A 17656-nucleotide genomic window follows, 5' to 3' on the forward strand; every position below is an offset into this window, starting at 1 on the left:
GTTGAGATAAGGACAGGTAGACCACTTAAAAATTATCTCTGCTCCTTCACGGTCACTCTCTGCCCTGCTCCCCATGGGGTCCCTCTCATGGATGCTGTCCTTCCCCAGCTGAGCCTGAGGGGGCTGCCCACCGGCAGCAGCTCCTCAAGCACTGCTCCCACACAGCTCCGTCCCACGGGGTCCATCCCCCAGGAGCAAACTGCCCCAGCACGGGTCCCCCACAGGCGGCAGCTCCCCCAGGCCCCCTGCTCCTGTGTGGGCTCCTCTCCACAGGCTGCAGCTCCGGCCCAGGGCCTGCTCCTGCGGGGGCTCTCCATGGGCCACAGCCTCCTCCAGGCCAAAGGAAACCCTGCTGGTAGAGCAAACAGGGCTACCACAGCCTGGAGGTTTAAGTATTTCCCCTCTCTACATCATTACAAGATTTCCATTAAAACTTTATTCATAGCATCCAGGTATCTTTAGGCATTAAGCAAACTCAGAGAGATAAATCATCTCTGAAAGCATCCACCCAGCACAAGCAAAGTCATTATTTGCATTCTTGTATCTATTTCACGTCACCCCAGCGCTATAATTTTGTATTTATTTTTCATAGGGATGGATTTATGGACATCATTGAAGCTAGATTCAGAAATCCAGATTTAAGGAGACAGAACTGGTATCAGAGAGATAACCACCACCAAGAATTAGAAGAAAATACAGAAAAATAACTTGTGTCACAGACCATCCTGGAAAGTCTAACAAGAAATGGTAGCCAGGAACAAAGCTAACACATCAGCTGGAGTCTTATGCTGGACAAGCACTTGAGAGAAAAAAAAAAAAAAGGTGAATTCTGCAGAATCACAACAGAATTTCACTTGCAATTTGCACCTCCTGTTTTCTTGTTCGACGCAAGGTTTATCATCAAAACTCACTTTGAAAAACTGAGGACAAACTCTCCTTAAAGCTGCATATGTCCAGAACGTAACAACCATCAAAAGTCTTCTCCATTGTGAACCCAGAGCTAGAATCTCCTACCTTGCAAGAATGTAAAAATGACAAGATCCAGTAAAAACAATACACAAAATATCTCCAGCGTACAACATACCACAAGCCATTGAGACCTATTAGCACTATGGAAAAAACGCAGCTAATTGTCACAAACCATGAAAGATCGAGATATGCACGGGGAATAGCGTGGTCCTTCCCCAGCTAAAAACATTATCTGATCTTTGGTGGATATGCTGTAATTTGTGGATGTGCCAAAGAGCTGCAGGGGCTCTAGGGAAAGCCATGGTTGTGTAGGATGAGAAGTTTTCCTCTTCTGGATTTGTACTTACCTGGTTGATATAGAAAAACAAAAGACTGTCAAAAGGCCCTCCAGGACTAGGACACGCATGGCTTCAAGAGCAGCTTTTCCAATATGCAGCCTTCAGTTTCCTGACCAGATGGATTTCCAGGTCCTGGTTTTTATTAATTTCTCAAAGTTCCTTTACTGTTACCCTTCTGTTCTGCTACTTAAACTGCTCACAGGCAGTGACAGGCAGTCAGTTACCTTCTGCCACTTGGAAGGACCAAGGTCACTGACAAGCTCTCTGAAAAGAGCAGCGTGGCACTATGTTAGGAAGGAAGAGCAAGACAAAACCCTTATGCCTGCACTTTTTATGTAGAGTGGCACTATCACGGGACTAGTGCGCACACTTCCACACAGCCCATTATAAAAATGGGCACAGCAGAATGGGAAAAGCCATAAAGAGATAAATATAAAACTGCTTCTGCAGGCAGAGCCACGGAGCGTGGTAGGAGCCCGGAGGGACGGTGGGAGGAGGGCAGGATGTCACAGGAATCTGTAAAGCCACGAATGGTGTGAAGAAGGCAAGGATGGAAAGGAAATGAACAGTCGCTGTTATTTACTGCTTCCTACAGCAGTAAAGCAGGGGGCACCTAACGAAATTACCAGAGAGCAATTTTATAAGAGAGGGAAGTACTTCTTCATGCACCACGTAATTAAATTGCGGGACTCCTGGTCACAGGATGTTGTGTATGCCAGAAATACAAATGAGATCAAAAATGATTAAATAAATTCATGTTAGAAAGGTCTATCAAGAACAATTAAAGAAGATAATGTGAATGGCATACCAAGTCTGAAAGCCCTACATCCACTGACTGCTAAAAGTGGAAAGGATATAACAGCGGGAGGACTGCATTAGATAGCCCTGTTTTTTCTTGCTTTTTATTTTTTTTTCTCATAAATTGGTGCTACTGACCCCGGTCAGAAGCAACCATGAAGAACTGAGTCTAAGATCTGCCGGATACGGCTGTTCCTACAAGCTGATGTACCCAGTGAAGTACAGACCTGAACTGTAGCCCCTGTAACCTTCATACGTGAGCTCAAGCTTGGAGTCAGCAGAGGGTTTGCATTGGAAACAGTGGATTTAACAACAGGACTGAAAGATTTTGACAGCAGTAACCACAACAATTAGTCCGTGTCAGATTAAAAAGCCACATCTGATACGAGATTCTTCAAATTGCTATATCATACCCAAGCTTCCTCTGAGGGGTATACATTCCCAGAAGGAAAATGCACCAAAAAATTGTTCTCATAAAGGTACACAATGACTTGATATGACAGCAGCAGCGCAGGAGTTACGGGACTGAATATCATTATCCCTACACATTTTTCACCTTCAATTTTCTATTAGCACATATTTAAAAGGACAACGTTACTACATTAAATTGTACAGAGCCATTTAATGCATGGAAATGTCTTCACAAGCAAATACATTTACGTGGTTTCAATACCTTGATGAATATGGAAAGAGGAATGTATCAGAAGCGCCATGAAGTACAGGCACTGTGAGTAGCTCTGATCTACTGATTAGCGTAGAGCCCATTGCTCTTGAGAGACACATTTAGGTGTTTTGTGGAGAGGGGGAGCTTAACCTCAACTATTTTCCTTTACCTGACTGCAATTAACGTCATTAGCTGCTTAAACTACAAGCTTCTGCATAGCACCATTATTATGGTTCAAGAGAGCTCTGTCAGTAAATGTTTATAGGCTTGTGTCTCACATTATTTGTATTCCATGAGAATTAAGAGATAGAAGGGAGAGATGACAGCAACATATTGCATGTGAGATGCTAGCTAGGAATTCACTGTTGCTGCACTGATAGTCATTTCCCAGTGAATCCTGTCACCTTCTGCATACAGTTAGCCTAGATAAAAGACCTCGGGCAGCACAACACACAGCCCTAGCACAGCATCTGTAAAGCGATAAACCAAAAGAAAAATAACTGAAGTCAAAAGAACCTGATGTGGTGGCCTTTAAACTGACCCGTCTGCAACAGCTTTACCAGAAGGTACAGATTCTTCTGTCTTCCAAACACGGACCACCACCTTGTCCATCAGCAAGCCATAAAACACAAAAGCATGTCCCACAGAAGATCATTAGTCTATTACCAAGTGAAGTTCCAGATTTGTTCATCAGTGCAGAACTGAAGCTGCAAGGCTTTCAGAAACTTTACTTTTAAAACAATAAATAACAATAAACAGGAAAGAAATACTCCACTCATGAATGTAGGCTTATTTTCAGTGCTTTGACAGATTTTATTTAATTTTATATTGTGTCTTGTGATGTTTGGTATTTAAGTCCCCAACTTCTGGAATTAAGATAAAATCTGAAGATAGCCCACGAAAAAGGACAAGTTTCACTAAAAACCCTAGAAACTTTCACGTTTACCAAAAAAATGAAAAAATGAATTTAGAATAAAATCTTAATCTAAAAGATAAACAATGACCTAAATTCAATTCTTGTTTTTGAAGACAAATACTTTTTAGACTACTGCTTGGGGCCTGGGTGTATTTATTTTACGAGAAAAGTTACAGCTCTGCTTTCATGTTATTTTTAACTGGTTTCTTGGTGTAAATTGAAACAACCATTCTTATTCACCCGTACTAACAAACAGCCTTTATAAATGCAAGATACCAATAAGCATTCTTTTATAATTAAAGAGAGGATGTAAAATAATTGTACAGTTAATAAAAACTTTTAGATCAGTGGTAGATTTTCTTTTTCCTCCTTTTTTAAAATACCACCAAGTACTTATTATAGTGAAGTTACCAAAATTTGGGAGTAGTGGTTGGTCAAGCATGTAGATAGCATCTCTTTGTACTCCTGGCAGAGACACTTCAGAAACAACCCTCCCTTCTGCACCACTCTCGGGAAACCACCATTCTTTCTGAGGCACAGCCCACACATCTATTTGGGATTGCTATAGCTGAAGCTTGTCACAGACTAAGAAGAGTCACTCCCAAGTTAGAAGCTCCGGAACAGCCAGGCAGTTTTCCTCTGGGAAGCATTAAGCATGCTGAACCCCTGATTTCTGGATCACCCCTGATTTCTGGATCAGCTCCTTGAAACTAGAACCACAGAAAGTGGACGTGGACAGAAGTCACTGAAAGGAACAGAGAATGGGGCAACTTCCATGGCACTCTGCTCCCTGAGAAGCCTTCTTAAGAAACTGCACTTTCCCTGTGAAGCAATTTTAGAGTTGGATAATCTCAGGGTGGAGAAACTTCCAATAAAGTAATACACTTAGTATATTTAATGTACAGAAGTCTGGCGTACAGTTACGAAATTAGAGTTCCACTATGACACGGAATCAAGAGAAATACAGAAAAGACACTTGCTATTAATGATCCCACATTCATTTTGATCACTGTTAAAGGGACTTATTTCTTAATGTATCCAGAATGCAATTTTACAAAGCCTGGCACACCCATTTCAGAAAACAAAACAACACGGAACACTAAATCCACCCTACTCCCCCCCTCAAAAAAAAACACCACCAAGTCACCAACACTTCATGAAATAAAAAAGTCAAACAAAATTTTTTCTCTGTGCAAGTAAAAGCTTAGTCCTAAAATCTCTATTTTTCATACGTATTCTTCCTACTCATTAGGTCTCTGTTAGCAAAGCGTTGGCTATGTTTGAGCACAATTAACCAAGGGAAATTTGTGTAGCCAGGAGACTAAAGAATTGAATTTGAAATGATTTTTACAAACGCCAAAACAGATCACTATTTCTTATTGCTCGGTTTTGGAAGGAGCAAATACAGTTACATTATTTAATTACAATTCCACAAACGAAGACAAAAAAAAGCTGTATACAGTAAGGTTTTGTGTGGACCAGCTTCCTGACCAAAGATCATTTTTCTGAGCCAAACTGATTGATTTAGGACTGGCAAAACTGGTGGTCACTAAAAACAGACAAAAAAAGTTTCCAAGATGTCAGTCAACACTCTTTGACAGATACCTATTAAATAGTGGCTATAAACCAGCTCACTCTTGTAACCCCCAAAAGCTCACTCAGTATATCAAAAGTTGCTTTACCTTGAACTTCAGGGAATGACTGCAGGTACTGCTCTAGCCAGATTTCCCCCACGCACCCCTCCCTCAGCTGCATTAAATAAAGCAGTCCCAGGGGAGGCATTTGTGACATGTGAAGGAGAAAATAAAAGTCCAATTCACAATGGATTTCCAACCTATGTAAAAACCTTCACGCTCTATGGATCACAAATCTAAAACATCACTTGTCAATTCACTCCTTTAAGTGACAAGCCAAGCATCCAGAAATGACACCTTTACAGTATTTACTCTGCACCATGCACGCTGCCTTTGTCAGATATCAGCTGATCTTCCACTGCTCCATTTTTATTAACAGATGAACTAACTGTATTCAACACCCAGAGCTAAGAGGCATCATAAACCAGAGCTTGGAAGAAGTAGAATAAAAAAGAAAGCGTTACTTACAGTTACCAGATGCTCCCATATAGTTCAACACGTACTGATCTGCTACCAGCATCCTTAAAGTTTGCTCTGTGCATGTCCCAACAGCTTCATATTCTCCTTCTGGGTTGTACCTCCAAATCAGTTTCCAGCTCAAATATGGGAAAACACACTGCTATGCTTAAACAGACACTTACTTAATTAGTCTAACGAGGAATGGTGCTTTGGGTGGGAGAAAGGACAAGCCACCCCTATTCCACTGACGGTAGATATAACAGAGGAAACACCACATGTTGACCATATAAATGACTGCATTTTCTAGGAAGCCAAGAAAAACTGAGAGAGCTTGCTACAGAGGAATTGCAGCAGTGTGTGCATACAGTGTATTCTCTACTGAATTGATTCCAGCTTGCAAGACATTGATTTGATATATTTTCTGACTGACTCTGCTCAGGAGACAAGCTTTTGAAACAGTACTTTCAGCCCACAAGCCCCTGGATATCAATCACATCAAGATTTAATCAGCTCAACTTTGGACCAGAACAGCCCCTCACCCTGCAAATCAACCCCGGAAATATACTTGTGGTGTTTTTCTCTTTTTTTTGTTCCTTTTTTCTTTTTTTTTTTTCCCTTAGCTGCCTGTATAAACATGAAAAGGTTTAGAAAAACGTATGGCAAAGATCCACTCTTTGAGGACAAAATTCTTCTTAAGGCTGCTAACCTCTAACTCCCCGGAGGTGCATTGCAGCAATGGTAGAAATTGATTTAGTGAAAGGCTTCTATTAGCAGGAGCGCTGTTCTCATCACAAAGTCCCTCCCCTTGTTATAATCAATAATTTAAGCAAAGCCAAGAATCATGTCAGCCAAAATGACCAGGATAACTGACTTTCTCTTTCTTGCAGAGTAAAAGTAAAAATTAAATTAAGGCCTGAATGGGAATATATTCTAATTCAAAAGCTAATTTGGACAATTTGAGACATGCATTCTCTAATTGGCTTTCATTTTGAGATGGGAAGGAGGAAGGGCTCTTCTCTTCCTTACCAAAAACTTCTCAGGTTCAGGGAAAAGCCAAAATCTACTTCCTTCCCTTTTTAGAAGCTACCTCCTTAGATTTGGAGTATTTTATCCTGTGGTGCTTGCTTACGCACAAACAAGAAATGCACCCTACAGTTTTACAACTGTTATTTGAGTATTATGACAGTGCTACTGTGCCCATGTCAGTTCATTGCAACGACCTCTGAGATAATCATGGAAGAAGGGCTTAATTTTTAAATTTAGCCCTGCAGAATCTGAATTGAAAAGCTATTAAAAAGAAAATAATTGGAAGAATTAGTTGAATTAATGTTAAATTATGACACTGTTTAGGAAAAAAAACTAACAATTTAAGATAGTTTCTTGAACAGTTCTAAGACTGACTACTTGATATTAAGTTATAAATTAGTCCAGAATACCAAGTGATGTGCGTATATAATGCCTACAAAACAAGTAGTGGTTAAAAACAACCCCTGTAGCATAATACCGTATAAAAACAGATTTAAGCTTCAAATGCCCACAGAGAGCAGACAGAAAAAACACACCCATGGGATCTGGAGCTGTTCTCCCCCTCAGCTTGAGGATTTCTCATCTTGGAAGTATCATGGATAGATCCACTGTGCAAAATGAAGGGCATGCTCTGCTGGCTTTAGAAATCCCGATCTCAGACCCTACAGGAAACCCATGTAATGTCATTACCCCAGGCTCTGTGACATCCTGGTACTGGACATTTACAGCCTAATGCTGAGCACCCAGGGGCTCCACACATCTTGATATCAAGCAATTGAGTTTTAATGGCAAACGTACGTGCTTTCATGGGGCTGCTTAAAAAAGGCTTCACGTCCCTTAGGGCAGGGAGCAAACACCCACTCTCAAGCGAGGCCTGAGTTCAGAGCAAGTTCTGTGAGGCATGCCAAGGCCCACCTCACAAATCCTCTCCTGAATTCAATTTCAGTCACTGAAAGCTGAACGGTGTGAGAGGTATGCACATAAGGAACCGGTGCCCTGAGAAATTGGGGTCTGAATGAGCCACAAACTTGGGGAGACGAAGAGAGAGGCCTCCAGGTGTGGATACAGCAGGGCAGGAGCTCCCCCAGGTTAGGTCTGTGCTCCTCAGTGCACTTACATCTCCTTCAGCACAGCCTGAACCCAACCCTCAGCAAGGATTTCATTTTCTCTTAAAGGTACTTCAGGATTAAAAAAGACTTTCATCCAAAGCTCCTTTGGTTTTGCCTGCTGTGAGTTTTCATGACTTCTATAAGAAACTTTACTTTTCTGTAAGAAAGCGCGAGTTTAAGTAACTCCTGTAGGCCCAGCTTGAAGCACATGGAAAGCAACAGGACCAAAGCATCGGCTCTTCCTGACATCCCTCAGTGGAGCAACTGGGCAGGCCGCTGGGTTCTGTGAAATCCAGGAATAAAGGGGGCTTAGATGCTTTTTGCCCGGGTTCATACAGGCATCAGCAGACAAGGTGGAAGAGAAGCAGGGCACAGTCTGGCAGCATCTCAAACTCAGTGAAACGGCCATGTACTCATCCACTCATCCAAATGCCCTGGCGATCACTGAGAAGGAAACAGCAGCACTGGAGGGACCTATTTCTAAGATTTCTCAAGTCCCATGGATAAACCAATGATACAAATTCCTTCTGCTGCTTTTCATTCTTTGGCCATCCTCTTTATACCACCTTCTCTGTAGTCCCATTTGCCTAAGTTCCCTATACTCTTGCTGCCAGCTTCTGCTGCCACCTGCTTCTCCCCCAGCTTGTGATGGGTTCTCCTAGATCTCCACAGTTGCAGTAATTCTCCTTTTGCCTCCCCCTCCAGCAGGTCACCTCCTCTCATCAGCCTCCAGGCCACCTTCCACCCCTTTCTACCTTCCTCCCCACCCTACAACTCCTTCTCCCCCACCCGAGTGCCAACACCATTCCTTTATCACACCTACTGCAGCTGAGGCACAGGAGCACCTCAGGTGGCAAACCAGGGCATGGCCTGCTCCAGCGTGCCAGGGCAGCACACACAACACACCCAGCCCACCCATTTCTGCTGTCAGCTACTCTTAAATATTCGTTTTGCCTTAAGGAACAGTGGTCTGCAGGTTAAGAGCCTTTCCAAAGGTAGCTATGGGTCTTCCTTCCCTCCCCTGCAGATTTCAGCACCCACGTCAAAAGCATCAGTCAGGCGGGCTGAAATTCGGTCTGGGTTTTATGCACCATTCAGAAGTGCTGAGGCAGACGTTTGCTGGATCAATTTTGGTCTTAATAAGCTATTACTTTTACAGCTTTATGAACTGATATTTTTTTTTTTATAAAAGAAAAAAGAAAGACTGTTAGTCTGCTATTAGTGGTGAATTTTCTTCTGTACAGCCTCCTTCCTTAACATTCTTCTGAAAGGGCCATTAGGATCCTGACTTTTTCCCATTACCTCCTCTGAATTCCTTCCATTAGGTTGTTTTCCTTTCCCTTTTCCATGGTAATGCGTCTGACTGAAACTGAACTCTTTTCCATAGTCTCAGATGAGAGAGACTTGTACACCCCTGAAACAGCAGAAGCTTGAAAAGCCTCCAGAAATCATTTGTCAAGTAAGAAACATGAAGCTACCCATCCATCACTCCTGGAACCCAAGTTTTCCCTACAGATGCTCAGAAGCCTCTTCTATACAATGAGCCCTGAGAGGCAAATCCAAATGTCCCTTGGCACCACAAAACAATGTAATTTACACAGTCAGGGAGAACTTTTGGATCTGAAGATCTTGCAAACCACGCTCTAGCTTCCACTCTGGTGGTAGTACAATGCCAGCATTCACTTTCCTACATCGTCTCACCACAACCTCCAGCTACACAGGCATTAATTACCCCACAGCCATATATTTTACTGAGTGAAAATGCTGATTTTAAAACACTCACAACCATAGCACAGCACTTAAAGCAGCGCTCTGCTTTCATCCAGACCAGGAATTGTGTGCTTTACTACACCACCAAGTAAGACGTCCACAAAAAGACCAGCAGTGAACAAGCAATGATGCATCACAGGCAAAATAAGACAGCTTCTTAAACTCCTATCGAGTGGTTAGAAGTTCAGGCAGAAAAAAAATAAATATCAAAATTAATGAAGCTATGTCAGCTAGGACAGGTCAGTATTTGACATTATTTTGGGCAAAGCACTGAGCTGGCACGGTGATGTGTTGGTAGCCAATGCACGGCCACTAGAAGACAACTGTCAGCTCCATGTCCCCTGGCCCCGGAGCACTCAGAGATGTCACGCTGCAGAGAGCTGTGTTTGCAAAGAATATGACACAAACATCCCCGACCCCACAGGCACCACATCGCAGAGGTTACCAGGGAGCAATGTTTAAAGCAAAGCCAAGCCCAGGTAAGGAACAAATTTCTTTTCTGCGCTGCAGGGTAGATGTTGCAGGCTCTATCCAGCTGGTTAATACGCTCTGTGAGTGCTATCTGATGCGTGTCTTGCTTAGCCTGCAGTCGCTCCTCCACAGCTCAAGCCCTCGTTTCTGCCTCTGTGCTCACCTGGGACACCGCCAGGCACCTCGGGGACAGGAGGCAGGCAGCTGGATCAAGCCTCCCTGGGGAGGGAAATCAATGGCTCTGACAAAACAAAGAACCTTTCTTTATCTGTCTGGTAAACAGCAAGGATGAAACTACAGCTGTGACTACACAACGTGTCCTGTATAGCCCCAAATCCCCGGTGCTGGAAACAGTTTGGGAGAGGATGCTCATCGCTGCTGTGTAAAACATCTGTTCTCCAATTCCTGAATTTACACACGTTGATTCAACTTATATACCTATTTTTACGAACTGTCCAAATCCAAAAGGGTGCCGACCACCCCTCTTCACCTTGAAAACTTCGTGTTTCAAGTCAGAGCACTTCTCTGAGAACAGAAGCTGAGGATTTAAGAACCCCAGGAAGGCTGCCCCGGCTGCCCCTGGGCAGCTCCAGGTAACCGACAGCCACAGCGGGTGCCAAAGAGGCACCTCTCAAGTTCAGTTTTCTACCAACTTCCATTTATTTTATGGCCTCCCACCAGTAGACCCTGAATGCTGATCATTATTGTGGACGTTGTACAAATAACCACATGGCCCTCCTGAAAGTCAGTGAAAATGGGGTGTTTACTTGGAATCCTACAACTGTTAGGTGACTATATTCTGTCCCCGGCTTTACAGGACCTGGGTTTAGCCCAAGTGTAATTGACTGGATTTCTACCACCATAAATCTTTTTCCACACTCAGGAGCAGAGAAAACATGTTCTGTAGTAAATAACATACTTGTTGTCTGTATCAGATAGGTACTGCAGAGGAAAACGGGCGCTTTTAAAGGACATTCATTTTAATTTTGTCAAAGATGCTGGTTAAAATCAGGGGCAGGACTGACCATTGGTATAAATCTTTCTGACTAGTTCATGATTTGCTGCAATTTTTATTGTATTAGGGGGCTATTCCAGCCAGACGCACTATTACTTCAGCATAGCAGGCTCTATTTACAAGATTCAAACTCCCAGTCCCCAAGGGCCAGTCTCATTGCTGTCATTTCTGCACGGGGCTGAACTTGTTTGTTTGTAACCAGCTATTAAGCTGCCATCCTGCATTTGCTGGGAGAGCAGCAGCAGGCAGGCGTTCGGCGTACAGCACTCACATCCAGCAGCAGCGCTGCCCGAAAGGAGGAAAATTGCACTTTTGACTCCCCTTTGATTGATATTTTCATCCGGGGAGAAACAGCACGCTGCGTGAGCCAAGGGCTGAGAAGCTGGGCAGCGGGGGGAGGCTGCTGTCCATGCTCAGCTGCAGAAAAAATAAAAATAAAGCTGTAGCTGTACAGACCCCAGGGGCCTTCCTCCTCATGGATCAGGGGTTCTTAGTCTCCTTCCCCATCTTCAGGAGGGTTCAAACGATGATGAAACAGGAAGCAAAATTAAATTCCAGTATTTTTCTTGGGTTTTGGGCAAACAAATTATTTCTTCCCCCACTGTGGGGGCTGAGGACAGCAGGAGAAAGCTCGCCTGCTCGGGGCGGGCCACCTGCAGTGTTGGGAGTGAATCAGCTCCAGGAAAGGCTGCATGAAACCCATTCGGGCTTGACTCTTGCTAAGCACCTCTAGCAAAGTATTGGTTTGCTGTCCACAGCTCTTCCCTGCTTCTCAAATCAGCCTGGACACTTTCTTTTTTGAAGCACTGAATCTCAGTAAGACGGTCAGAAAACTGTAAAACCTCATAAAAACCTCTGGCGGCTTAAGTCAGTGCTCTTCTTGTCCAGCTGTGGATACAGAGAACTTCTTTGGAAGAGAAAGGAGCATCCTCAAGGCACAACCTAACAGCGTACCGTACTGTGCTTGTGGTGTTCGGCGCCCCTGTCATTAATTGGCTCCATTACATTCGTTTAACAATATTACTAATTAACCGCATTAATGTTTGTTTAATATCCAGCCAGTCGTTTACCAGAAGTTGTTTTGCTTCCTGAACTTGGGCGGTGTTATGTTTGCCTCCTGACTCAGAAAAAGAGGCCAGTCTCCTGAAAACACCTCACAAGATCACAAAGAAGAGCCTCCTGCCTGAAAGACAGCTCAGGAGGACGTTGTCTAAGCAGTGATGCATCCCCAGCGCACGCAGTTAAACTTGAGAGTAAATTCTTCAGGGTTGTTGAATTCCATACCTCCGAAAACAAGTAAAAGGAAATAAACCACGAAAACCCCCAAACATTCAGTTAACCAAGATAGGGAAGAGTTGTGTGAGAGAGATGAGAAGGCCAAAACGATCCAACAGACCTGAAAGCAGCCTATTGCAATTTTCAACCACGTACTGCAAAGTACCCGGTATCTCTGGCTTGGACATTAATAATTCTCCAGGCATCTCCTCTCACTATTTAATGGATTAACTGTTCTTGAAACTGCATCTTTTTTCCCTTCCCAGAAGCCATATAACTGAAACTGTCTGCTTTTGCAGATTTTTCTCCTGGATGCCCTTCTCCCTTTGGTTGCTGCCGTTAATTGCTGAGGCACGAGCACAAGGGTTGGAGGACCACATGCAGCGCACTCCTCCTGCCCAGGTGCAGGGGCAGAGAGGAGCCCTGGTGGTACCCATCCTATCAAGCATTAGCAAAGCTGCCAGCCCCTAAATATAACCCAGAAAATCCTCTTTGCTGAGTGCTGAAAGAGCCCAGACATCACACAGAGGCAATACATAGCTTGGAAGAAAAAAATTAAACACGTTAATTAACAGAAAGAGAGGAAACTTACACCAGCTCATCCTGGGTGACCCTTATTTAAGTTACTTGGAATTATTTTCATTTAGTTTTCACTGCATGTAAATCTTCTACCCACATTTCTGCCCCCAAGCCTGCAGCAAGCACAAAGGCAGAGCTGACACTCTCAGCATTGTTATCTAAAAACCTCCTATTGATGTTTTCTCCAGCAAATGCCATCAGTGCTGCCACACACCTTGAATTCATATTATTGCTCAGGACACACAAGCAGCAATCTCAGTCAACTGAAAACAAATTTCATTTTGCACATGAAGAGATGACTGCACAGAAGTTCTCTGAACAGCAAAAGGTTTGTTACGCGTCAGAAAAGATCAGAGGATCCAGTGTGTGTCACGTAGTGGGTGGGGACTTCTTGCTGTGCGTAGAAAAAAACATGCTAAGAAAAAATCAAACCCACTATTTGTTGTGATCACACACAACTGAGACTGCCACAAATGCTACCAAAACGTAATGAAGCTGTGAACTTGGATCACTGCCATCTCCACACAGTACAAAACCCCTATACTGTAATAAATGAAGTCACTTAAAATACAAACAACATGCGACATTTGTTTAGCCACACATCACCTTGAGAATCGCACTGCCTGCCCTCATTTTGACGGTCGTATCTTTTTTTTTTTTATATCCAAGTCTATCTACAAAGTCCATGAACCAGAATAAATGAGATCTCTGCTGTTTAAAAATAATACAGACGTGTTGTAAATCACAACAAAGCCCGTGCAGAAGTCACCATTACTGCTCAAATAATTAATGAGCCCAGGCTTTCAAAAAATGACACGCCACGATTTCAGCTTCTGAATTACTGCATGGAGCTGCTGCATAAAAAAATCAAACACATTAGTTAAATGACCCAAGTTAAATGGGTCCTGAAAAGTATATAAAAGTATATCAAGTGACTGGGAGTGGAGTGGGGATGCTCAGAGAGTCAAAATAGAAAACTAAAATCTCTGCACCTGGAAATCCTTGCTCGAAAGCAACAGCTCTTACTCAGAACTCTTTCTGCTTGCCATCTGTAGGCAAATATAAGGCAATGATGCCTATTAATTACCAAGCACCTCCAGACAGGTACATCTCATAACAACTACCCTCCAAGCAGTGAAGCAATCACAAACTAGCAATGGTGAGCTCACCTATTAGTGATGGTGTTGAGACAATTTGGAATTACTGCAAAAATTAAGGCCTCTTAATTTTTAGGGCCCTGAATACAGCAGCTGGCAGCGCCCTTCCTAAAGGGAAAGGCAAGCCACTAGGACCAACCAGGAGGCTGCCACGCATTCCCTAAAGGATGGGGAGCTGTATGGTGGCTCTGCATTTGTGTTTCAACCACTTCCCCACTAAAAGCAATGCTGAGTCACCCCACTCCTTCCAGCCACCACCTGAGAAGACTCAGCAACACGTTCCCAAAACTACAAGCAGCTTTTCTCGCCTACCTGTCTCATCAGGTGAGCTCGGCGAAGCGCTGTCCTGGGACAGCGTGGTCCAGCTGGAGTCCTCATCGCTCGGAGCCAGGTTTTGAATCCTGTGGAGCGCACAGTCCGTTTTGGCCCCCGTTTTCGGGTGGTCTTTCTTAGTCTCAGGGCTCGAAGACACCGTGGCAGTTTGGCCATCCTCTGGGCTTGACTGCTTGTTTTGTTTCCGGGGCAGGGCCTCCCCATTGACAATAATGGTAGAAGCCTGGCTGTTGCTTTGGGCAGATTTATCCTCCATCGCCACAAAGCTCTGCTCTAGCTCTCTAGTGGACGTCTCCAGGTCTGCATAGTAATTCAGGAAGCTCTTGGTCCTCCTGGGCTGCATGGGCAATATTTCACAGCCAGAGGAATCCTGCGGGGCTGGCTCTTTACCTTCAAACTTCTCAGAAGTTACGTTCATGCCTGCCGTGGTAGTGAGGTTTCTGTTGGGATCCTGCTGTCCCTGCTCCGCCGCTTTCCTCAGCTGGTTTTCTCCGTTCTTCACCAGCTTTATGTTGGCAGAGCTGCTCCCCAGAAGGGGCTGTGCTGCAGGGTCGGAAAGGCCCATGGCCGTCTGAATGTTCGTCAGGGCGTATTTCTTCCTGCATTTGGGGGGAGTGCTGTTCCTGGCCTCGGCGTGCCTGATCTCCGCGTTCAGCAGCTCGTTGTGAGAGGAGCGCAGGTGGAGGGTGGTCGGCGGGGTGGCGGGGTTATTGCGATTCACGGCGTCCGGCGTGCTGCTGCTTGCCATAAACACCGCCAGCGCGTCCACACCGGAATCGACTGCAAGAGTAAAAAAAAGAGCAGCCATGAAACACATTCGTTACGTAGTATTTTGCCAGGGCTTCTGGTGAAGGGATGCAGCACTTTACGTACTCGCTTTACAGTCAGAAAATGACCACAACCTAAGCGGGTAAGAGAATAGACAAAAGCTTAGCTTATTTAATAAGGAAAAACAGAGGCAGAAAACCAGGGAGAGATCAGGACCGTGAAGCTGAGAAACAAGCAGAAAGCTTGACCCTATATAATGGATGCAGCTTTTTCATGTCAGTTTCTGCGGCCCAAGGGGACTGCAGGGGACAGGAGAGGAGCCCGTGGCAAACACCTTGGAGTCCAAACACTGCCCAGGTTGTCGTTTTATTTTAGTATTGCACCACTACCACCTCAGAGGAGGAAGAGAGTAAGGACCCCATTATGACTTGTCACTAGGAAGCAGAAAATTTGAGAAATTTGTGAACAGACTGCAGGCAGATGTTGCTCCTTTCTCACTGACTGCCAACTGTCAGCCTGGCTGGCCAGCCTGCTCCTGCCTCTTAACAGTGGAAAGTTCTCTGCCATTTCTTTCTTTTCTTTTTCTTTTTGGAGGAAGGAGGGATGAGGGTCAGAAAGCAGAGAGGAGAGACAAGGAAGACAAGAAGAGGAGGAAGCAGTTACACAAAACTGTACTCGATTTCTGGGCGGGGGGGAGATGGTTATCAAAAATCACTCGATAATGTCCTTCCCTGGTTCAATCCACTTAATAGAAGACTACTCCAGAGATGAAGACAGGTCACTATTTCTACAGCTCACAAACTTCAAACTTAAGGATGTGACATACTAAGAGTACACATGTCACAGTTAAATAAAACCAGTCTTTTTCTCCTTGTGGACAAGTTTCTGATTTTAATTAGCTGGGGTACAGCTCACACTCTGAAAAATTCAAAGTTTCTTGAGGGAACACATTTTTAGACTCTGAAGAAATGATTTTTAAGAAATATCACGTGTTCCTCTGCTGCCTGTTCACAGCTCCCACTGATCTGCACAAACACTCCCTGAGCACCTCAACCCGCACGCTGCAGTGCTCACAGTGCTTTGACACCTGGCAACCACAGAAGAGGCCAATTAATAAATGACTCCCACCTGGCACAGCACGAAACACCGTTTCTGTTGGTACCAACTCTCAGCTATCACTGACTGCTCACACTGCACCTGGGAACATGTTTGGGGCTTCCCCAGGAATGAGAAGCTCTAAGCTGAGCTAGCTGATGAGGGAGACTTCCAGCCAAGCTGCGCTGCATCCTTGTGTGTTTGATATCAGATGGAATGGACTGCTGGATAGATTTACAAGAGGTTAAACATATGGGTTTTAAACAAATATCTATGTAAACACAGTGAAAAGGAGCACTTCACAGCGTTAACAACCAAAGGCACAGTCACTCATATTCCCTGCTCTTTCATGGGCTTGCAAAGCCATGTGCTCCCAACCATCACTCCACTCCATTTAAAACCAAGCAGACCATATTTAATCTTTGTTCTTTGAATCACTCACCTAGAAAAACTTCTAAAGCTTGTTCAAAACAGAATTTAAACTAAATTTTACACGTTCACACTTCTGGTATGTCCTCAAATACCTCTCTGTCAGTCTAGACCAACTTCAAGTTCTTCAGATATGGACCATCCGTGCACACTGTGCACCAGCCTGTGTCACTTCACCTAATAGTTAACAAACACCCTATGGACAATTCCAGTTTTAGTCATGGAAGACTTCTAAAACACAATCATCGTATAATTTAAAGCAAGTTTTAAAGCGTACATCCCATAAATACATAATAAATGTTGCTTCCTGAATCTTGCCTAAAAACAATGAAGTCCAGCGCAAGCAAGGTCACATCTGATCCAACTTAATTTTACCAAAGCACATTTTAATCTAAAAAAACATTAAAAAAACTGTTTATAGACTGATGTTTTGTGTTTTTTTCTGAATCAGTTCAAGTCTGACAATTTGGAAGTTGCATATAAAAATAAATGTACAGGGCAGAGTAAGTTTCATCCATTGCCTGACCCTTGCAGTTTGTGGAACTGCACGATATCTGCAGATTTCACTAGATTAAGTTTTCCTTTACATTTCAGGAAATTAAAAGAAGCATTTATTTTTTCAATATCAATATCAATATCAATAAATACAACTGCCACAATCTGAAACAAGACCAAAAGTTATTCTTGTCCTCTGTCGAGTTGCTGCATTACCATGTTTGCCACTATTTTCTACCACTGAACAAGTTCCTTAAAAAAAAAAAATAATCCTCCCTGATAAAGCTTAAGAATCTGCCTGCGGGATTATCTTCAGCCAACATCCTGCAGCTGGAAGTTCACATATCAGAAATACT

The 17656-nt window shown here is 43.8% G+C and overlaps 1 protein-coding gene across 19 annotated transcripts in view; it reads right to left on the reverse strand.

Annotated features, from left to right (window-relative positions):
• Positions 1-17656, reverse strand: part of APBB2 (amyloid beta precursor protein binding family B member 2) — a 159354-nt gene that overhangs the window by 71456 nt on the left and 70242 nt on the right. For all 19 annotated transcript variants that reach the window (XM_068680190.1, XM_068680189.1, XM_068680204.1 and 16 more), the window contains one exon: positions 14493-15293. In XM_068680190.1, the coding sequence (XP_068536291.1) occupies positions 14493-15293 (801 nt within the window). The remainder of the gene's footprint in view (positions 1-14492; positions 15294-17656) is intronic.

This window comes from Anas acuta, chromosome 4 (assembly GCF_963932015.1).
Source record: "Anas acuta chromosome 4, bAnaAcu1.1, whole genome shotgun sequence".
NCBI lineage: Eukaryota > Metazoa > Chordata > Aves > Anseriformes > Anatidae > Anas > Anas acuta.